The 22,719-nt window shown below is 43.3% G+C and overlaps 1 protein-coding gene across 1 annotated transcript in view; it reads right to left on the reverse strand.

Annotated features, from left to right (window-relative positions):
* Positions 1-335: 335 nt before the first annotated feature.
* CACHD1 (cache domain containing 1) overlaps positions 336-22,719 on the reverse strand; it is a 210,835-nt gene continuing 188,451 nt past the window's right edge. Inside the window, exons 17-27 of the mRNA XM_074265744.1 lie at positions 22,285-22,407; positions 20,794-20,893; positions 20,078-20,194; positions 17,876-18,036; positions 17,017-17,103; positions 15,764-15,880; positions 13,051-13,202; positions 10,528-10,689; positions 8,546-8,623; positions 6,868-6,969; positions 336-2,127 (exon numbers count right to left, since the gene is read on the reverse strand). Of these exons, the coding sequence (XP_074121845.1) occupies positions 1,889-2,127; positions 6,868-6,969; positions 8,546-8,623; positions 10,528-10,689; positions 13,051-13,202; positions 15,764-15,880; positions 17,017-17,103; positions 17,876-18,036; positions 20,078-20,194; positions 20,794-20,893; positions 22,285-22,407 (1,438 nt within the window). The 3' untranslated portion in view covers positions 336-1,888. The remainder of the gene's footprint in view (positions 2,128-6,867; positions 6,970-8,545; positions 8,624-10,527; positions 10,690-13,050; positions 13,203-15,763; positions 15,881-17,016; positions 17,104-17,875; positions 18,037-20,077; positions 20,195-20,793; positions 20,894-22,284; positions 22,408-22,719) is intronic.

A 22,719-nucleotide genomic window follows, 5' to 3' on the forward strand; every position in this document is an offset into this window, starting at 1 on the left:
TGGAATTGGGGGGTGAGGGTGGAATTAGGGAACTCGTCAACTATCTCCCTGCCTGGAAGAGAATCCCTCCTTTTGTTTAAATGATAATGAATCTATTAGGCAGAACAAGCTATGGATATACATTTTTAATAAAAAAAAAAAACTTTAAAATTTCATCTCACTATATTCCGAAGACTAGTCATCATTTCAAAATCAGAAGGCCCCAAATTGGCCCAAGGGCAAAACCAATGGAGTTTGTGAAATGGTAAATTTTCACAGATGATGTAATTTGTCCTCCAAGTTCCAGGGACTGAATTAACAAATCATACTACCGAGTCAAAAGCAATCTACTAAACCCGACTTTATATACAGTTTATTTCACTAGAGACTGCAATTTTATACACAGTATAAAGGGGCTTCTGGATAGCACACATATAGTTACTGACTGTACTCTTTAAGAACCACATTTTACATTATACAGTATTAAGTACCCTATCATTAAAACAGTATTCCATGACTTTAAAAAAAAATGAAACAAAACCCTACATATAAATGGAGATTTACCATATGCACTGGGCAACTGTTTTTATAACATAGCTGGATCACCAAATAGGAATCGACAATACAACACAGTTATTAGAACATTAATTTTCAGGTGGGGTATTCCATGTTGTATCAGACAGACCTGATTAATCCCTGTATGAATTTCGACATTAGTGTTAAGTTCCATGTAATTGGCAGCAGCTTCTAATTAAGATTTCAAATGAAATCTTTTATAAGAGCAGAAGTTTACAGCACATTGTTTTATTCTCTGCTGGTGTAGCCAATAGTCTGCAAGTCAAAAGAAGACGTGATTTGCATCTGTGGATGGCCTGGTGATCAGCCACAAGACGAAGCCTTGCTCCTCCTACCGGAGAGGCTCCGGGAGTGGTATTTGGATCTTGTGGGGTGGTGTCAGCAACTCATGGAAAAGTTCTTCCAGAGAAGATAGCAAGAGGTCTCTGGATGATGCTTCTCGTTCTCTTTCCCCCCCGCCTCTGCCCCTCAGACACACTGAAGGAATACTGCATTACAACACGTGACGTCCGCTCCTGCAAAATGACGTGATAAAGAATACGCATGTAAACCAGTCCAAAGGAGTTCTTCATTTTCCCATTTTGCAGAGAGGGGCAGTGGGAGCGCATCCACTAAGTGAGCAAGAAAATTCCTTGAGAAAAGAACCACTTCACTGTCACACAAAAATCATGATGAAATTTGTGGGTAATTGATTCCAAGGCTTCTCTACCTCTCCCTGCTCCCCCCAAATTCGTGAATGTTTGTAAATTCAATAAATAGTAGAAAAATAATCCTTTACTTAGAAATTTTGAGATGCACTGTTTCAACTCTATCTTTGTGGGTCCCGTATAGCAAACGCCAGCTCGATGGATCTTTTCAAGACCAAGCAAAATTCTGGGAAACAACCAACCAAACCCAATGGTTGGACATAACGGCTGGCCATCTTGGCTCCCTGGGTCCCAGCTCTCAAGGATTTACACCCTTCCAGTTAAGGAAAGCTCCACAGCTCTCGCTCCTCAGGACATTCCCCTGGCTCTGCTTGATGAGGGCTTTGAAAGTTTCATCCCTGTGTTTGGAGCTCTGCCTTCTTTCCCATTTTATTTACGTTATGTCAGGTCCATTAATCAGACTTTATTTCCCTTCTGTTTCCAAGCCAGCCTTACATTCTTCCAATGTAATTTGTTGTTCTTAACCATTTTAAAACAAGCAGGAAATGAGCGTGAACACTCCTAGCAACCCCCAGACGTCCGCTGTCTCTTCAAATGAATCTCATCTTCCAGAGCCCACCTCCTCCCCACTCCTTCTCTCCGTTTTCTCTTCTACTTCTCTTCCTTTCAAGGGTAAGATGAGGTTGTCAGCACTCTGCATCCACAGTATGTACTGTCACTGCCGCCTGTAAGTGGTGGTTGTGGTGGAGGGTAGGGTGGTGCAACCGGTAGTGATGGAACTTGTGGCTTAGCAGGGCTGCAGTCTGGGGAGGCGTGTCCAGATCTAAATCCTCATCGTGGTTCCCCACGTCGACACCGGCAGACAAGGGGTCATTGTTACCGGGAGGATTTTCGCTGTCTTCTTGGGGACTCATGGTGCTATAACCTGGAGAAGAAATAAGAAATATTAGAAGCCTGGGAGGTGGTTCCCACCAAAATCAAGCAGCGAATGACTTATTAAGCATCTCCTTCTTATCAGGAGTTGTCCTAAATTAGGTTCGATTGTAAGCTCCCTCAGGGCAGGAGCATCTTTTGCCTCTTTTCATATCCCAATGTTTAGCATAGTGACTGGTACATAATAGGAATTTAATAAACACTTATTGATAACTGCTAAGCACTAAGGAAAGAAAAAGAGTTTATATTTATTTATTATTTATATAATATATATTTATTATATATTTAAATATATATATAAAATATATATTATATATTTATTATATATTTAAATACATAAATAAAAAATATATATATAATATATTATTATATTATATATTATATAATTACATATTATTATATACATAAACTCAAGGAGTTTATATTTTATGGGGAAGGAACATTGAATTTGACAATGGTAAAAGCTTTTGGCAAAGGCAATCAGGTAGTGCAGTAAATACAACGCGAGGCCGGGAATCAGGAAGATCTGAATTTGAATTCTGCTTTACATGTGGAAAAGTCACATAATTTCTATCTTCTTCCATTTTCCTAGTGTGTAAAACACAGATAGGAAGAGCACCTGCCTTTCAGGGTAGTTGTGAGATCACATTAGTTAACATGTGTCCAAGCATTTTGCAGCTAAGTCCCTGGAGTTTAATACTGAATAGAGGGATTGTGCCTTTGAGAGGCGCAATATGGCGGCTGAATGGAGTACAGTAAGGAGAGGCTTGAGGCAGGGAGACTGCTTAGCAGCTAGTCCAGGTAATAGTTCCAGTTTGAGATGACAAGGGCTGGACCAATGGGACGGCCGTGTCAGAGGAGGGAAGGGGGAGTATTTGAGAGATGCTATAAAGGCAAAATGACAAGAGTTGATAATTGATTGAATGTGAAGGGGGGGTCAGAGTGAAGAATTCAGGAAGATATCTAGGTTGGGAGGCAACAGTTCCTTTGATACTAACAGGAAGGTCCAAAGGGGCCGGGATTTAGGGGGGACCAATGGGAGAAAGTAAAAAATGAGGTCGGTTTAGACAGATTGAGTGGTAGATGTCGACGGGACATAGAATTTGAAATATCCAAATAGGTGATTGGAGACATGAGACTGGAGGTCAGGCCAAGGCCAGCTGGTCTCGGGATCCACACAGTAGGGACTTAATACATGCTCGTTGAGCCAAATCAGATTTTCAAGTGAGTTATTTTAAAAGAAACCAGTGAAGTGCAAAGAATATTTTCAAAGAAAAGTCTACCGAATTGAGGTCAGGCTAAGAAAAGTAAGCGGAGGGCAGAGGCCTGCCTGACTCTGAATGTCTCTTAACAGCCCAGTAACTCCACACTGGGTGACGGAGAGCCAGCAGCCAATGGTAAAGCAATCAGCTATGCTCTCTCTAAGCTAGCTCGCTCTGTTTAAAGATTCATCCTTTCTGGTATTCTAAGGAATATGTTTGAAAAGAAAATGGCCTTGCTGATCAAAGGATTCAATTTCGAAGATCCTGACACATTTTTAAATATTGCAAAAAAAAAAATTTCCTTTCAAAGTTTCCAGAAGCGACAGCCCATGAATATTGTTCCCGGTTAACATCAATCAGCTTCTCTCGGGGGCCGCAGAACTGATGCGCTTGCAGACAGCCGAGCAGGAGGGCTCTGGGGCTGAAAACACAGGCCCACACAGAGACAAAGAAGGCGATTCTCTCGCCAAGCTAACGTCAGAAAAGCCTTTTCAATATACAGAGAACACCTCGTATCAGGGATTGAAGGGGACCGTTTTCTTTGCTTTTTTTATTCAAAGTAGCTGAAAACTGAGTGTTTCAGTGTCAATCATAGCCCTGGTTTGAAAAGAAATGTACGTGGAAATCCAAATCCAGATGGTCTGAGATGGCATTAAAAATGACTGGGAATCAGAGTACATGAGACAGTGTACATTCAAACCTTCAAGGGCTATGCAAGTGCCGGCTGTTGCTGTGTTGTTACCATGATCTTCACCATCATGGATGATACAAGGCTCCCGGGAAAGGGGCAGGGCAGATTTAAGACGGACAGAATGTGGCACCTTGAACACCCAAGATGAAGGAACCATTCCTAGCCACAGTTGTCTCAAGGAGTCCGTGGCCAGTCTGGTGAAGCTATGGCCCCTTCTCCAGAGAACTGCTTTTAAACATGTCACTAGAATATGCAAGATTACAAAGGAACTAATTATCCTGAAATACAGTTTCTAAACACTGAAAAAAAAAGGCAAATACACGCCCCTTCTCCCGGGTTAAGAACCTCAAAGTAAAGGAACTTTTTGATCCTTTTATATATATATGATTTGATTAGTATTTGGAAGCAGATCATAGGGGTTAATGGTAACCTATTAGTGGGAAAAATAGCATCCAAAAATCCTGCAAATCACTTGTAACTGGCCTAGGAAGCCTGTTTCAACCGCTGCCCTGGCTCACCGATTTTACCTCTGCAGTAGACTGCATCTGTTCCCTTCTGTCTGCTTCTGTGGCCAGCGCCCCTAGCTCAAGCCTTTCTCCTTTCCTGCCCAGAGTGCTGCCATACCCCCCCCCCCCACGGGCCCTCCTACTCAAAGCCTCTGCCTTTCTCTGGTGCAATGTCTGGGCAGCTTCCACAGCGATGACCTGGAAAGTAGAGGTCTGCTCATGTTCCCCTTTTTAAGAAGTTCCTGCCTCCTATTACCCTGAGGATGATGATGATAAAAAGAGCTAGCATTCAGATGATGTTTTAAGGTCTGTAGGACACTTTCCATATGCTAATTCACTTGATTTTTGCAACCACCAGGCTCTGATCATCCCCATCTTATTGAGACATCTGAGAGAGACTCCATGACAGCCAGTCACACTGCTGATACATGGCTGAGGCAGATTTGAACTCAGGCGTTTCTAGAAAATCCCATTTGGTCCTTGAATCCTTCACAATCTAGTTCAAGCTGTTTTTCTGCACTGATTTCTCATTATTCTCCTTGATCTGCTGTATATTCTAGCTAGCCTGGCCTACCTGTATTTTACTGTATAAAACACTCTCTCATTTGCACACAGTTAATTGTCTACACTGGGAAGCCTGCTCCTCCTCACTTCCACTTGCTGGAATCCTTTGCCCTCTTCAAGGATCACTTAAGAGTTGCCAGCTGCATAAGGCCTTTTCTGAATTTTTTGGTTTCTCTGTCTGTCTCGGTTTCTCTATTTGTCTGTCTCTGTTTCTGTCTCTTTGTCTCTCTTTCTCTCTCTGACTCTCTTTGTCTCTGTGTTTCTGTCTCTCTTTTCTCTTTCTCTCTGTGTCTCTGCCTCTCTTTTCTCTATCTCTTTCTCTAACTCTGTCTCTCTCTGTGTGTCTCTGTCTTTGTCTCTCTTTCTTTCTCTGTCTCTATCTCTCTCTTTGTCTCTGTCTCTCTCTCTGACTCTCTTTATCTCTCTCTGTGTCTCTGTTTCTGTCTCTCTTTCTTTCTCTCTCTGACTCTCTTTGTCTCTTTCTGTGTCTCTGCCTCTCTTTTCTCTCTTTCTCTGACTCTTTGTCTCTGTGTGTCTGTCTTTGTCTCTCTTTCTTTCTCTATCTCTGTCTCTCTCTCTTTGTCTCTCTCTCTCTCTCTCTCTCTCTGACTCTTTATCTCTCTCTGTGTGTCTCTGTTTCTGTCTCTCTTTCTCTGTCTGTCTCTCTGTCTATTTCCTTCTGACCAGTATTATATACTGGAGTTGTTGTGAGGAGGAATACTCTTGGTATAGTTAGAAATAGACATATAAATAGATGCTCAATGCCTAATTTTAACCTCTCCCCCACAGAAGAATGGTGAGACCAAGTTGCTTTTATTCCCAATACCTTGCATAGAGTAGGTGCTTAATAAAAGAGTATTGAAGTGGAGTTTCTCAAATCTCTGAACATTCTTCCTGACATGGTTTTCAGGAGAGGGAATCCTAAGGAGGACACTCCCTGCCAGTCTGGACTGGCACCTTCTTTGTACCTGAGAGCATGGTGAGGTGCCTGGCCCAGGGCATGAGCATCCATGACCATCAGGTCCTCCAGCTTGGGGCTTTGTGCAGACACCATAGAATTGGCCAGAGAGCATTATGCTTAATAACTGTTTACTGAGTGAATGAATCCTAGCATTTGGGGGCCAATTAGCATTATTGGGGGATTGGCTGCTGTCTAGCCTAGAGGCCCAATGAGCTTGGGGCCTGTGATGAATCAGTCATGCTTTCCCAGGAGCCAAGCGATAAGTTTCTGAGGTAGGATTCAGCCCCAGGTATTCTGGGCTCCAATGCCAGAACCTCCCTCAGTGTGGCCCCCAACTGTCCTGTCCCTCAAGAATCAGCTGAGCAGACTCGGTGCAGATGTCCTGATAGAGAGAATTCTAGAGACAACCAGAATGGACAATCCTTGGCAGAGGCTGCTTTGGCCTTCCTGTGTTTTCCCAGCACTAGGTACTAGTACTATACTCCATGATCAATACTTGTTGATCATCTGTGTAGGAGTCCTGTGGACTATTCAACAGTATCATTCCTCTGGGATGCTAAGGATGAATTATTAGCAAACCAACACAGAATTTTACAGCTGGATAGGATCTCGGTGGACGCCACGTCATAAGGGTTTACTTAAGGACTTTTCAGGAATGAACAAAGGAGTCTGGGTGGGGACATACCAAGACCCACAGCCATGACCGTCCTGTCACAGGGAAGATTCGAGGTCTGATTCGAGATCTTACCATGGTCGCTCTCTGTCCCGGATCGACCCCAGTAGCGACGCCTCCGTTCTGGGCTGTGTGCGTGGCGTTCTATCACTGCTGCTATAAACCGCGTGTTGCTGACTAGGGGGAAAAGAAGGACAATCCTTTTTACTCACACATGCAAATTCTTTACGATACCATATCCATTTATTTCCCCCAGCGGGCTCATTCACTGTTAAGGCATCTGGGCTTTTGAAGAATGGATGAGCTAAGGGCTGTGGTAAATGGGAGATCATTTTGATTTTGGAAAGGGGTAGCAGGAAGACACATTTTTAATAACATCCATTATGAAGCCTGAGGAACAGCCAAATTTAGGAGCATGGATTTAGAGATAGAAATCATTAGCCCAACCTGCTCATTTTATAGATAAGGAAAATGAGCCCAGGACCAATATCACCTGGGTAATAAGTCAAAGAGCAAGAATTTGAATGTGGGTCCCCTGGCTCCAAGTCCAGTTCTCTTCCCACAATCCCACATGCATTTTCTGCCATTAGGATCCTAGACCTTCCAAATGAAGGGACCTTTGAGATGAATCTGATCTTGATCTCCTTTTTATTTTTATAGTTAAGGAAACTGAATGTGGAGAAGTGACTTATACAGCTAGCAAATGATCTGATAACAGCTGGCATTTAGAGAGCACTTTAAGGATTGCCAAGGCCTTTATAAATATTGTCTAATTAGATTTTCACAACTACCTTGAGAGGTACGTGCTATTATTAAACTTTTCATTATTGTCATTTTTTTTGCAGATGAGGAAATTAAGGGAAACAGAGTTACAGTCACATGGTTAGGAAGTGTCCAAGGAACAATTTGAATTCAGGTTTTCCTGATTCCAGCTTCAATGCTCTGTCCATTAGCTGCCCATTCAAATTATTCACGGGTCATAAATAAAGAGCAGGAAAGGACCACAGTCTCCTTGGTTGCCATCTTGTCCAACTCCTTTGTCTTCCACAGAAAAAAGATCCAGGAAAGTTCAGTGACTCATCTTAACTCACTTGGATTAATTCACTTAATCTCACTTGGTGTGACAGATACTATTTGATTTCTGGTCCTTTGACCCTAGAATCAATAACCTTCCTCTTACCTGGAAATTGAAGACAATTTGGAGAGGAATCGAGTCCTATTCCTTGGTGAGAAAACTAAGGAATGGAGCTCAGATGGGGGAGCCTTGCCTAGTACCATGGAGAGCCTAGCCAGGTTCTGAATAAGAGTCTTGGAAGTCCGTATCCAGAAAACTTATCACTTTCTTCAGTGAATGAAACTCTTTGGCTAAAAATAATTCTCTCCCCCGCCCCGACACATCTATTTAAGTCACCAAAAAGAAGAACACATTCTAAAGTACAAGATTAGGAAAGAAATGAAGAAGCGGGAGTTCACGGCACACTGTTTTATCCCAATTTAAGCTTAGCATAAATCAAGCAATGAAAGGAAAAACCAAAGATAATCACACTCAATCCTCCAAGATTTTCTAACCAAAATAAGGTCACTCATTTGGCCTTAACTTAGGAGAAATGACAGCAACTAACTCGAAACTCTAAGTCTAAGCATTTCCAATTAGAAAATGGGCCCAGAGAGATTCAAGGAGAATCCGAGCCTTATCGTCAGAGCCCCAATCGGGCAACCCAGAACACAATCAGAAAGGGGGTGGTGAACTTACTGATGCCTCTGTCTTCATGACTGTCGTCATCTCGTTCGTCTCTATCGTTCTCCAGGTTGGACATCCGCACTGACATTTCTATCCAGCAATAAAAACAGGAAGATACTTAGTCAAATGATCTCATCTTATCGACCCCTGGCTTTAATGCCCTGCTGGATAGCAGTGCTTTGTTGAATAGGAGGAAGAGCATTCTGGGAGGAGGAGCAAATTCCCAAGTTTATCAGCACATATTGTAAGGGAAAGGGAAAAAAGAGCTGCAGGATCCCCATTGGCCCCAACTGCTTCCCAAAGACCTTTCCACAAAAAATAAAGTCAGGAGGACCAGAAGCTGAGCACGTAAGGGCAGGGCCACAACGAGAACCTGGATAGGACTGAAAGCCCCTGGTGGCTTTATTCCCAGAATCCCATTTTTAGAGATAAAAAAAAAATCAAATGATAATGTAACACTGGTTGACCCCATCATTACTTGCTACCTCCATTTTGTTTGGTTTTTGGTTGGTGATTTCATCAGGATAGGGAGCTCTTTTGAGGAAATTGCTTCTGATCAGGAAGCCATTTGGAAGTTCTAGTGTTAGGGAGGTCTGTGAGGAACAATGACAGCCAAAGTGATGCACAGGCAATGTCAAAGGCAGGACTGGAACTCGGATCTCCGATTTCAAGATTGGCCCTTCACCCATTACACTACTCTGCCCCAGGGTAAATGCTCCTTAAAAAGACTTGGTAGAGGCATCCAGGTGGCGCAGTAGATAGAGCACCAGCCCTGACGTCATGAGGACCTGAGTTCAAGTCTAGTCTCAGACACTTAAAGCTTCTTGCTGTGTGACCTTGGGCAAGTCATTTAATCCCAATTGCCTCAGTAAAAATAAATAATAAAAAAGACTTGGTAGAAAGAATTCTAGATTAGAATTTGGGGGCTCTAGGTCTGAGTTTGGGCTGAGCTCTTTATTCACTGGGTGAGCCTGGGCAGATCCTTCCCCTTTCTCTGGGACTCAGTGGCCCTATCTGTAAAATGGCAGTTTTGGATTACATCCATGACCTACTTCCAAACAGAAGACCATATGATGATTTCTCTATGATAACCACGGGGCAGCTCAGGAGTGCCATAGCACATAAAGTGCCAGGTCTGGAAGCAGGAGGATGCTTCTTCCTGGGTTCAAATATGACCCCAGACATGTATTAGTCGTGTGACTCTGGCCACATCATTTTATTCTGTCTCAAAAAAATGAGGGGAGGGGGAAGAAAGTTAAGGTGACCTCTCTCTGCTGTTCACCAAAACCTTTCGCCTCCTGAAGAAAAGTGACAAATCGTCTAATTTCCCAGTAACCTCAGTGCTGCCGGATGACAGGCAGGGGGAAGACCAAGGCGTAGCAGGTTAATCACAGGAGTGCCGCACAGAATAAGCTGCCCGGCAGCAGACACCCATAATAAGAAGGCTCACCACTAGAGGCCGGCCGCTCTGGGAGACAAGAGGCCCAAGCGTTCTTAGAGACAAGAGGCCCAAGCGTTCTTAATCACCACTGGCATAACAGCACGGGCAGCACCCTTTACTCCAGGAGAGAGGGAAGAATGCTGTCTGTGGTACTCGGGATCTCCAACTAGCCCGAGCAGAGCCCTGTCAAAGGTCAACTGACACCCGATGAGAAGGGACAAGGTGTTGGGGAGCCTCTGGAAAAGCAAAATAAAACTATCAGCAAAGGCTCAAAAAGAATTAGGAGAGGATGCAAAAAAAAAAACCCTCAAAACCAGACTCCAAGCAGGTAAACATTTGCATCAGCAAAACAGGCCCCAGAGCACTGGAACTGTAATTTTCCCGGCTCTTCATCCTCCCAGACATTAATTAAATGGTTAAGTCTGGAGCAACTGGATTAGTTGATTACAGCTTTCCTCGGACCAGCCTGGGAGGCCAGGCTCTGGGACGTGCATGGGCAGCAGGATGGAGCTGTCGGCATTATCGAGGGGCCGAGCGAGAGCTCTGCGCTTACCCTGGGCAGCCAGAGGAGACATATGCTGATGGCTTCGGCGGTGAATCTGATGGCGGTAGGCGTAGACGGCCAGGACGAGCACCATGATGCATCCCATGATCCCCCCGGCAACTGGTCCCACAGGGGCGCTCTTGACCATGTTCAAAGTAATTACTTCGTCACCTTTGTTAAAAAAAACAAACAGATGCCAGATAAATGTCTAACTGAGCAAGGAAGAGAGAAAGAGAAGATCAAAGAACATCTCATCTCACTGGGACATGGGACTATTTGTTATCTAATGTCTCCCAACCTAAACTGTAGGACCACTGCCTACAACATAGAGCAACAAGGCAGGAGGAGAAGCAGAACAAGTAGGCAGGGATGCTGAGTGATGAGGCTGGATTCTGAGCCGTCTAGTTTTGTTTAAGAGGGATCAATGGAAAGTCTTAAACTTGAAATTCAAAAATCAAGTTCCCCCAAACTAGCTGAGGTCGTGTGCCCATTTCCATTCCGAAAACGATTCAAGTCATCCCTTGTCCTGGACTACAACTTGTAGAGTGGAAGTTCAATGATAGCAGGAACACTTTGTCATAGGTTAGATTTTTAGCAATTTTTATTTTAAATATATATATATATGTGGGCAGCTAGGTGGCGCAGTGGATAGAGCACAGCCCTGAATTCAGGAGGACCCGAGTTCAAATCTGGTCTCAGACACTTAACACTTCCTAGCTGTGGGACCCTGGGCAAGTCACTTAACCCCAACCTCAAAAAAAAAGGAAAAAAAATATAAAATTATTATATATTATAAATGATAAAGTACTACATATATATGTGTATATATATATATATATATAATTTAATTTTAATAAATGATTGGAGATTGATTGATCATTGGGGATTAACTGTGAGATGATAGCCAAGGAAAGTTAACATGCTTAATCGATGTGGGTTGATGGATTGATTCCAGTTCTCACTCCACTGAGAATCTTAGCTCTGGGTGGGTGGGCCCTGCCCTTGAGGGCAGCCCCTTCTACTTCTCTCTCTAGCTCTCACTATTGACATTATTTTCCATTCATTGACCCTAAATCTGCCTCTTTGCAAACTTTGCTGTGACCATCAAAGATGGCTACCATGTAGCCCCAAAGTCTTCCACTCTTCAGGATAAACATCCTCAGTTCTATTGAACAGTCCCTCATTCTAACAAGACCTTTGGTCCTTGGGATGGGCTTCTAGCTTGTCCTTTTCCTTGCTACGATGTGCACTGAAACCAAGTCTTCACATGGGATTCTCTTCCTGCTCAAATTCTCCTGGAGAACTTAGCCCTCTCCCTTGCCACGTCCCTTCCTCGTATTTTATTTACACACATCCATATTGCATTGTCCTCACTGGCCTGGAATGCTGGGACCACAGTATTTGGTTTTATATCTCAGGTGCACAGCACACAGAAGGTACTTAATAAATAACCAATAACAAGGATTCAGAGTAACTTTAAAAGGAGCAACATAGTGTAGTATCATGAGGCAGCTAAATGGTGAACAGTGTGCCAGACCTAGAGTCAGGGGGACCTGAGTTCAAATCCAGACTCAGACACTAGCTGTGTCTTGAGTAAGTCACTTTACCCTGTTTGCCTCAGTTTCCTCATCTGTAAAATGAGCTGAAAAAGGAAATGGTAAGCCGCTCCAGAATCTTTGCCAAGAAAATCCAAACAGAGTCACAAAAAGCTGTACACGAGTGAAAAAATGACTAAACAACAACAAAAGTTTAGTGTAAAGAGAACTGGAGTTTGAAGACTTGGGTGTAAATCCTAAATCTCTTCCTACTTCCTATCTTACATACTATCTTGGACTCAACCTCTCTGGGCCTCAAATCTTCCTCATCTGTAAAATGAGAGAGGATATGTACCCAGATGATCTCTAAATCTATTTTTTGCTTGAAATTTGATGATTTCCTCTTTAGGTCTCCAGATATAATCTAGAGTGAGAGTAATTTCAGATTAGTGAGAAAGGTGATCAGATGTACCTTGGATCTCTTTTCCTTTTAACCCAGGTGCTCTTTGTCTCATCTTTTAGATCAGGTCAGGGCAATATTTCAGTTCAGTGTTTCAATAAAAAGGAAACAAAAGCCATTTGTCTGGTTGCCTGGAATGTCCCCCAGACTGACTGCAGACTTCAGCCCCAAGCCCGGCTGGATCACGTCCCTCCTGGTTCTTGGGTGGAATCTAAGATCTCACTGGCTTTCTAGTACGTGGTTGGCTTACGGTGAGCTTGCCGGCCAGCCTGATCATGTTTTCAGCTCCAGAAAATCCCATCTAGAAGAATCTACAGCTTCAGATAGCCTCAGTCTCATTCTTTTCCCTGCTTTATAAGTATAGGGGAAGCAATTGTCTGCTCCTTGGGGAGCCTTGACCAAAAGCAGCTGGGAGAAGGGATTAAGGAGACAGGGAAGAAGCTCCTTCTGAAATGTCATCTCCGTCACGTAGGCGAGACTGACAAGATCAGATGGCTCTCCTCCTGCTGTCTCCCGGCTCTAAAACAGAGGCCTTACCTATCACTCCCATGTCATCCACATAGGGGCTCTTGGCTCCCACGATCCCACCAAAGCACTCCTTCTGGGGGGCACAGTATGATTTATCCAGGTGGGTCTTGCCGTCGCTGTCCACCATGCACCACTCACAGTCCAGCACGCCAAAGCAGTCCCTGAGAGAAAATGAAGGGTTGCATTTGAATACTTTATAGGATGAAAATACCACGAGGGTCTCCATCTATTCCCCCCACCCCATCCCACTCTCTGGTGCAACGGACCAAGGGAACCCTCAACTCCATGTTTCCCTGGTTCCCTTGTGTGTGGTAGAAATGGGAAAATGGCTGGTGAGGGTTGAGTGAGACTTGAACACTATCTGGAAGAGACCCTTTCTCCCTCATGGCCTGGCTGCCTACTGCTGTTTTATGGTACAGTGGCAAGAACCTAGCTCTTGAGGCAGAGGGTCCAGATTCGAATTCTCCCTGGCCACTATCACTTGTAAAATCTGTGCTAGCCCCATGATATAAGGTAGCTTCTCTTCAAGGAGATCAGAGTAGATGTCCTTAGAGCAGCAGTTTTCAAAACTTGGTATCAGGACTCTTGCACTCTTGAAAATTATTAAGGATCCAAGCAATTAAAGCTGATAATCTTTAAAATATTTATCAACCCATCAAAAATAACATTAATAAACTAATCGCATGTTAATATAAAATATATTTTACTAAAATAACTATTTTTTTTCCAAAACATCAAAGAATTGATTGAGAAGAATCACAATGTTTTATATTTTTTGCAAGCTATTTTAACATCCAGCCAACCCAAAACGGCCACACTCTCATAACTGTGTCTGCATTTAATTGGTTGCAGTATGTGGTCCTGGTTGAAAAATGTGAAGAAAATCCCATCTTTCACACAGATATGTAGTTGGAAGAGGGAGGAATATTTAATAGGCAAATCCTATCTCTGTATTGTTATAATAATAACCTTAGTACTCATAATATTTAATAATATAAATACAAAATAAATAAAAAAGTTATAAATAATATAAATATAATGCAATAGTAATTGTATATTGCTAAAGCAATAGTTGGATTTTCCCAGATCCCTGAAAGTGTCTAGGTCCTTTCAGATGATTGGTGAGCGTCCTGTATCTCAGTGTGATTGAAAGGGACTCTTTCCTAAGTACCATCATATGCTGATGCACAAAAAGTGGAAGCTGAATGAGCTGCAATAAAGACTCAACTTCAGAGAGCATCTCCATTCAGTCTCTTTTCCCCTACTTCAAATATTGGTTTTTGTTTCTGTCCTTTGTTCCTAGATCACTTTCATTGTGAATATATTCCTTCTCCTTTCCCTACTCACTGAGCCATCCCTTAAGAAAGAAGAAGAAAGGGGTAAAAAGCAGTTTAGAAAACAAAGAATCACACTGACAGAATTTGTCAACATATGCCCTATTCCACATCCCTGGGCCCCCACCTCTGTGAAGAAGGGAGGGATGTGCACATCCTCGTTTCTTCTCTGGGGCTGACCTTGAGCATTAGAACTTAAGTCCATTTTTTCAGATATAATTTTAATGATCTCGGCCTTTTAGTTCATGGCAGAAGGAAGAGATGAAATTGACATGGAATGACAGTTCGTGGCAAGAAAAACCAGTTAGAAAATTGATCCCGAGGGAGGAAACGCAAGACCTCATCCCGGGCCATGGTTTCTGGTAGAATTTCAGAAGGCTAGAAGCTTGTCAAGTGGGATGGGATGGGGGTAGGTGGGAAGGACTGACTCTAGAGCAGCTGGGGGCACCACAGTGGCTCTAGTCCAGAGTCAGAAAAACCCAAGTTCCAAACTGACCTGAGACACGTACAAGCTGGGTGACTTAAGTCACTTAGATTCTGTTTGCCTCAGTTTCCTCAACTACCAAATGGGGCTCACAATGACACCTGTCACAGAAGGCTGTGTGAGAAACCAATCAGCTAATCTCTGTAAGGCATTTAACACAGGGCCTGGGCCACAGGCATTTCATTCATTCTTATGTCTTTAATCTCTTCTAGAGATTAAAGACTTGTATTCGAATCCTACCTCTGATGCTTACCACCTTATAAGTGTGAACTTATAAATCATTTACATTTAATTTTTCCTCATCTGTAAAATGAGAGGGTTAGGATAGATGGTCTTGGGGGTCACTGAACAAGGGAGAATTAAATGTCTTAGCTAATCCTGGAGCTAAGCGGGCATTCTCAAGGGCTCTGGGCGATTTCTAATTTCTGATTCTCGCTGCCTCCTATTCCTCCAGCACATGAGCAGGGGACATTGTATGTCTACAGGGAAGGAGGGGGCAACAAGTCCACCAGCTGGGCATTCAAACCACTTCTCTTAGAATTACAGAGACTGAATGGGGACCAAAGCATACTATTTTCACCTTCTTTGTTTCCTTTCTTTTTCTTGTGGCTTTTTCCTTTTGTTCTGATTTTTCTTTCACAACATGATCAATGTGGAAATATGTTTAAAATGATTGTATGTGTATTACCTATATTGGAATGCTTGCCGTCTTAGAGAGGAGGAAGAGAGGGGAGAGAGGGACAAAACAAATGGAACTCAAATTCTTTAAAAAAAGATGAATGTTGAAAACTATCTTTAGATGTAATTGGAAAAGTAAAATACTCTTTTAAAAAAGGTTTCTTTTAATAGGTTCTAGCTTGGCAGGTCTGGGATGGACCTAGAGAGAGCACGGACAGCAACTTACCCACTCTCCATCCTCTGATTGCATCTGCTGTTGACGCACTGAGGCAGGGCATCTTGCAAACCAGGGTCGATGGCTGTGTATGTTACTGGCTCCTGGTGGACCTCACAACTTGGATTTCTATTTGGGGAAAGCATGGAAGTTACAACGAGGGAGTTACCAGAAACACGCCATTCCTCTAACCAGACCCCAATGTCCCCAGATATGTATGAATTTCTAACCATGACAGGTGTGCAGAAAGCATCTTCTATGAATTAAGATTAAAAACAGGACTTGGAGCTGGGAGGTGAGTTCAAATTCAAATAGTAGGGAAATCCCTGAACTGCTCTGATCTTTGTTATTTCATCTATAAAATGAAGGCGAAGGGAAGGAGGGAAGAGACAAACTGATACCCTCAGCCTTGGAGAATGAAGAGGAAATCACTCAGTGGAGCTCAAAGTGCTAAGAAAAGGAGGTGTTCAAATGAAAGAACTGGCTCTGGAGGCAGAGGATCCAGGTTCTAGTCCTGGACAGCTCCATAATCAGAGAACCAAGTTCTATTCCTGGGCAATCCTACAACCAGAGAGCCTCAAATCTAGTCCTGGATAACTCAAGAATCAGAGAATCCAGGTTCTAGTCCTGACCAGCTCCACAACCAGAGAGCCTTGGTTCTAGTCCTGGACAACTCAAGAATCAGAGAACCAGGTTCTACTCCTGGGCAGCTTCACAACCAGAGAGCTTCAGTTCTAGTCCTGGACAACTCAAGAATCAGAGAATCCAGGTTCTAGTCCTGACCAGCTCCACAATCAGAGAGCCTTGGTTCTAGTCCTGGACAACTCAAGAATCAGAGAATCCAGATTCTAGTCCTGACCAGCTTCATAGTCAGAGAACTTTGGTTCTAGTCCTGATTGAACCTGGATTTCAATGCTGGCTTCTTCTCCTTTCTTCCCATAGAACCTGGTTCAATCTCCTTCACTTTTCTACAGCCCAATTTTCTCTAGACAACTCTCTAAATCTATGAACTGGTCATCACTTAAGTAAGAGTTTTAATTTAGTAAATGACACGGACATTGCAAATGTACTGACTTCCTTTTACTGCAAAGCCTGAGGTAGATTTCCTTCTGAGGCCTTTATGAGGTTCACAGAACCTGAGTCTAAGATGCCCCCTGCTCTCCAGCTAAGGCCTGGGCTCATTAACTGAACACTTCTTTAGGAGGAATCATTTCTCCAGTCCCTTCCCAAAGCAACTAGACACAACCCGCCCGATTCGTTTTTACCTGTTCTCTGCATTGGTGAGGTTGCCGGTGCACTCGTTGACCTCCAGAGGGCATTCGCAAGGACATTCACATTCATTTTGTTCCATTCTTGAAAGCAAAAAAGGAAATGAACATGTGCAGGGTGTCAGCAAGACACTTTAGACCATCATACACAAAGGGAAAATGATATTCCAAGATAAATTAGAAGGAGAGTTAAAAGATGCAAGGGCAGTTTTAAATATTTGGGGATGGGGCAGGTAGAAATAAGGATTTGTGACTTCATCTTCATGGAAATCCTAATGTGGTAGCCCCTTTCTGTTCCTACAGATCAGTCCCTCAATAAGCATTTATTAAGTACCTACTTTATGCAAAGCACCGAGGATACAAAGAAAGAGAACACTCAATTACCGTTCTCTGGTTCTCAGTCTAATGGGGGAGACAACATGTAGATAACTGTGCTCAAACAAGATATGGAGGTAGAGGGAAGGCTCTGAAGGGAACTGGGCAGAACAACTGCCTGCCATTTCTACTCTTGGAGAGAAGTCAGAGGGGTTAGAGGGATTTACTGCCTTTCTCTAGGGCCACCCAGCTGGAAGGAGTCAGGGTAGGCTCTTCCTGACTCAAGCTGTTGAACTATTTGATTTCTTTTTCAATATAGAATAAGCTCCAACATCTGTCTTCAAACAAAGCCAGCTGCAGCAGGCCAGCCATGTGCAAAGGGCAGTATATGGCTCTCTTCAGCATCATCTCATAAATTCCCATGATCCTCCACTCCAACATCTTGTTAAAAATACCTGGCATTCATTCATTCATTTATTGGCAGGAAAAAAGTCGGCGCCCCCTCCTCAGGAGGAGCTGAGGGATTCGGCCCCCTGATTACCTGTGACAGTTCAGACAGAGCCTGTCCACCATGCTGCATGCACAGAATGCCAGAGAATCACAGGTCTCATTCACTATCCCAACAAAAGCGTTGGTCCCCGGGATCCTCGTCAGTCGATATTTGGAACAGTGGCTGCCATGAACGAGGTTTGTCAAATCCCCCTAGAGAAGAAGCAAGACATTTCAGAGCCAGCAGGGAAATTTGTTTCTTGGGGCAGGGAAGAAAGCCAGCATTTATTAAGTACCTACTATGTGCAGGCCGTGGGCTGAGGGTTTACACATAGGATCTCACTGGTGAGCTCTAACTACTGAGCTGCCTACTAGCTTTATCTGATGACTTAGGAAAGACGGTTAACTGCCTCCCTTGAGCAAACAGGCTGCTTTTCCATAACAAGAATCCTTCCAAATCCATGAAGTCTCCTGCACAAAAAGAGCCCTAAGCAACCACCCGAGATTTGTTTTTCTTGCATTATTCCCTTTCCTGTAATAATAAAATGAGCCCAAGATTTATTTGAACTGTTCAGCTTGATATGTATATAAAGCACTTAGTGAACCCGAGACAGGCGCATTATTATCAATAACGAGTTATTATTATTGTTAATAAGTGGAAACCAGAGAATCACATATACAGTGACTGTAATAATTAGTCAAGAAGCATTTATTAAGTGCCTGCTGTATGCCAGGCACTAGGAATACAAAAAACAACCTATTGGAATAATGGAAATTGCAAGAGAATTGCAAGGGAGCCATGAATGGTCCCTGAGAAAAAATAGTGAACTAGGATCCTCTCTTTCAGCGGGAGGAGAATCCAGTATAACTAAACAGTGGCGTCACTGGACCCATTGTTTTAGTTTAACATCTGTTTTTTTTTTTTTTTTTTTTTTTTTCCCTCTAGAAGGGAAATCTGATTAGGGAAGGGAAGAAGAGTCAAGAGATCCCCAAATGACCGTGATTTCAAATATGGCGCCATAAAGATTATTGTCAAAATAATAAAAGCAGCTAGCATTTAGATATCAATTTAAGGTTTACCAGATATTTTCCCAGTATTCTCATTTGATCTTCACAACAATCCTGGGAGGTGGGTACTATTATTATCCCATATTTTATAGGTGAGAAATCTGATGCCAGGAGAGGGTAAATAACTTGCCCAAGATCACACAGCTAGGGAGTATCCAAAGCCACATTTGAAAGGTGGTCTTCCTGGCTCCACATCCTACCTTCTAACCATTGTACCACCTGGCTCCCTGATGGAAAGAACTCTCAGAATGGATGCAGAATGATGGAGGAGAACAATGGATCCAATGGCAGTAACATTATAAAAGAAAAAAGCAACTCTGAAAGATGTTTAGAACTCTTGAGTGATGCACTGATAAAGTTCAGTTCTAGATATCAGTTACTTCCTGCAGAAATGTGAGGGGCTTAATGCTGAGGAGAGGAGGGACACACGGTTTTGGACATGGCCAATGTAGGAAATTTTGTCACTAGACTATAGATGTGTTTCTTTTGCTTTCTTTATTGTTCAATCTGGGGAGGAGAAAAAAAAATAATTACTTGTTTTAACAAGTTTTTTAAAAGCACTTTCTTATAATAAGCCCAAAGGGGCAAGTAATAGAAGTTTTATCTCCATTTTACAGATGGGAAAACTGAGTCTCAGCTAAATGAGGTGACTTGCTGAAGGTTTTAGAACTAGTAAGTTATAGTTTTGGACTTCAATCCCACGCCTTCTGATCCAAACCGATCCACGTGATCTGAAGCCTCCTAGATCAAACACCCTGGGCGTTACCCCACATTTAACTTTAGACATAAGTAAGTCCCTCACTTCACCACCCTCATTGTTACTCAGCAATTGTGTGTCAGAAGAGGCCTGCTGACTTTAATTTCCGCCTAACCAAAGCTAAGTAGAAAGTTAAGTTTCTTCCCCTCCTAGAATTTTGGCCTAAGGCAAGTGCAAAGGGTTTGTAGCTTTCTGAAATCCACTCCTACCCATCAGGGCGCCTAATAAAGAGTCCAGCATCTCGGCATTAAGTTGAGCAATCACCAAGATGTGAAGGAGATAGTTAAGGGCTAAAAAAAAAAATCCCAGGCAATAGAACCATAGGTGCCTAATTAAAGCAGGAAGTCTGCTCTCCAGAGAATCTTGCTTCACAACCTAGTGGAGGGGAATGGGAGGGACAGAATGGGGAGAGGATGTTGGGAAACTCACCACAAGACTGGTATTGAATTTATAAAACCTCTGCACTGTCCGGTCACTGAAACTATTACACAGATTCTTCTTGACAAAGTTGGGGTGGTTCAGAATGTCATTGGCCACCAGCGGCTCCTGGGAGGTGAAAAAAAGAGTCGGTCAGTTGTACACATCACTTCACAACAATTCAAAACACTTATCAGCTGGCTACCACATACGGTGGGCACCAGGCTGGCCCCTGGGGAAACCAAGACTAGCACCAGGCCCCATTCTCAAGGAGCTTATCTTCTTTTGGGGGGAAACAACACATACGTACAGAAAAGGCAATATAAAAACATATTCTTCTGGCCAGGGGAATGCAGAAGGGGATACAGGAGAACAGGAAGTGATATGTGAAAGGAGCTGGGGATTCTTAGGGAAAGAGGAAAGGAAAAGGAGCACTCCAGGAAAGGGGTACACTCTGTGCAAAGCTGGACCTCAGAGATGGAATGTCCCACAAAGGGAATGGCAAGGAAGCCAGTTAGTTGGAGTGTAGAGTGGACAAAGGGTACCCCAGAAAGATAAGAGGCATGAGATGGTGAAAGGCTTTTAATGCCCTCCATTTGTATTTTGTATTTTATCCTTTCTATAGCCCCCAAAAGCTCCTTTTATGGGGTAGTGATACATTTTAGGAACATCACTTTGGCCACTCTGAGTAGGAACAAATGAACTTCGCGGCCCTTCAGGGCCAGTACCTTATGTGTGATGTGCTGCTGTTCCACCGGCGCGTGGCCTTTGGGGTCGATGAGTGTAGGGTGGGCCACCAGATAACCCCTGTCCTCCATGATGAAGCACCTGCTCCAAAAAAAGCCACATGCCTCAGTGATCCAAGGAAGTGCAAGAGAGTCAAAAAAGAGTTTTCTGTCAGCTATGAAAAGTAAGACTTTGTGTAATCCAGGCTCTGGAAGGGAAGAGAAGGCAAGTCAACAAGCCCTTGTTGAGTGCCCATTCTTTGCCAGGCACGGTGCTAAGTTCTGAGGATCTAAAGAAAAGCAGAAGCAGTCATTTGGGAAGGAAATCATTCGTGCTGATGAGGTGCACCTTCCAGCATGCAAGCCAAGGAGAATAGGAAGCCGCAGTGGGAAGTTTTATAGATCAGCAATACAGGTGGAGTCCATCCCCGGCTAAAACAAACAAGGCATCTTTCTAATTTGACAACATCTGGAAAGCTTAACCTGGAAAGAAATGCGTATCTGCAAACCAGGTATTTGCTTTCCCAAACTTTCAAGCCAACCGCCAAAATCCCTCTTTGCAGACAAAGTCAAATGCATAAGATTTTATTCAGATATAGTATCAAGGAATTAATTTAATGGCACTCTAAAATATTCCAGGAGAAAGATAGGACTGAAAATGGCTGAACAACAACAAAAATTCGGTGTTTATGATTCAAATTACTCTGATATGGTAGATGACCTCTCACAAAGGCACAAGGTATGAGCAAACTAGATGGGCTAGCCAGGTGACAAGAGCCGGAGCATCCATCCACTCCACCGGCACTATCAGACTATTATGAGAAAGCAAGGAAGCCTCCTTGTCCATTACTGTCATTGAGTCATTTTAATCATGGCCAACTCTTTGTGTCCCCATTAGGGGTTTTCTTAGCAGGGATTCTGTAATCGTTTGTCATTTCCTTCTCCAGTTCATTTTGCAGATGAGGAAACTGAGGCAACCAGGATTAAGTGATTTGCCCAGGGTCCCATACCTAGTAAGTGTCTGGATTTGAAATAAGGTGAATCTTCCTGCCTCCAGATATCTTTTAAATGTCTGGAAGGCAAAGACTTCCTTTCTTCAGAAATGGAACAGTGAATTCAGAGGCTTTGGATATTCCTACCACCACAGTGGTCTTAATCCTAATAACAAAAATACAGCCCAAGAAAGGAGGAGAGAAATGGGAGCCCTCGTCTTCACCAGAAATGATTTCTAACAGAACAGAGGTCTTGGAGATGTCCTTTGTCAGATACACATTTTATACCAGACGCTATGTCTATCTGCCAGTTTAGGCCATAGAGTGTCACGCCTCAGTAGAGAAAACCACTATCTCCAAAAGAAAAGCACACCTTCCCCTGCTGTGTGTCAAAGCTGTGTGAGAAGTTACATGTTATGCTTGTGGATCTCTAGGACCTTGTCTATCCCTCTTGGCTTTGTGGTGATTAAGTCCAAAGGCTGTAGGAAGTAGACAGGCTTACCGTATCTTATTGCCGCCATCTTGGTTGCAAACTGGTAACAGATCCATGAGAACTTTGTAGAAGTATCTCAGTGTGAAGTCAATGCCCATCACTGCCACGGTGTGCCCGGAAGACATCTGAGAACTGTAAGTATACAAGAAAGCAAAAGAGAAGAATGAGAACCGGCCATTCTTGGCATTTTGCAGAGTTGTGTTCTGGATATACGGGAGGTTTAACACCATGTGCCGCATACAGATGATCCATTGAGCCACAGGCATGACACAGTGTGGGGATGTCCTGACAGTAAGAGGGGAGACTGAACTACTGGAATGGCGTTCCTCTGACCCGGAATTTGAGCTCCTCCACTAGGAATCCGAGGGCTTTTAGTGGTGAGTATTCACTCGGCTTATCTCACCTGAAACCAGACCCACATCAATTCCAATACATCACTGGGCC

This window comes from Sminthopsis crassicaudata, chromosome 4 (assembly GCF_048593235.1).
Source record: "Sminthopsis crassicaudata isolate SCR6 chromosome 4, ASM4859323v1, whole genome shotgun sequence".
NCBI lineage: Eukaryota > Metazoa > Chordata > Mammalia > Dasyuromorphia > Dasyuridae > Sminthopsis > Sminthopsis crassicaudata.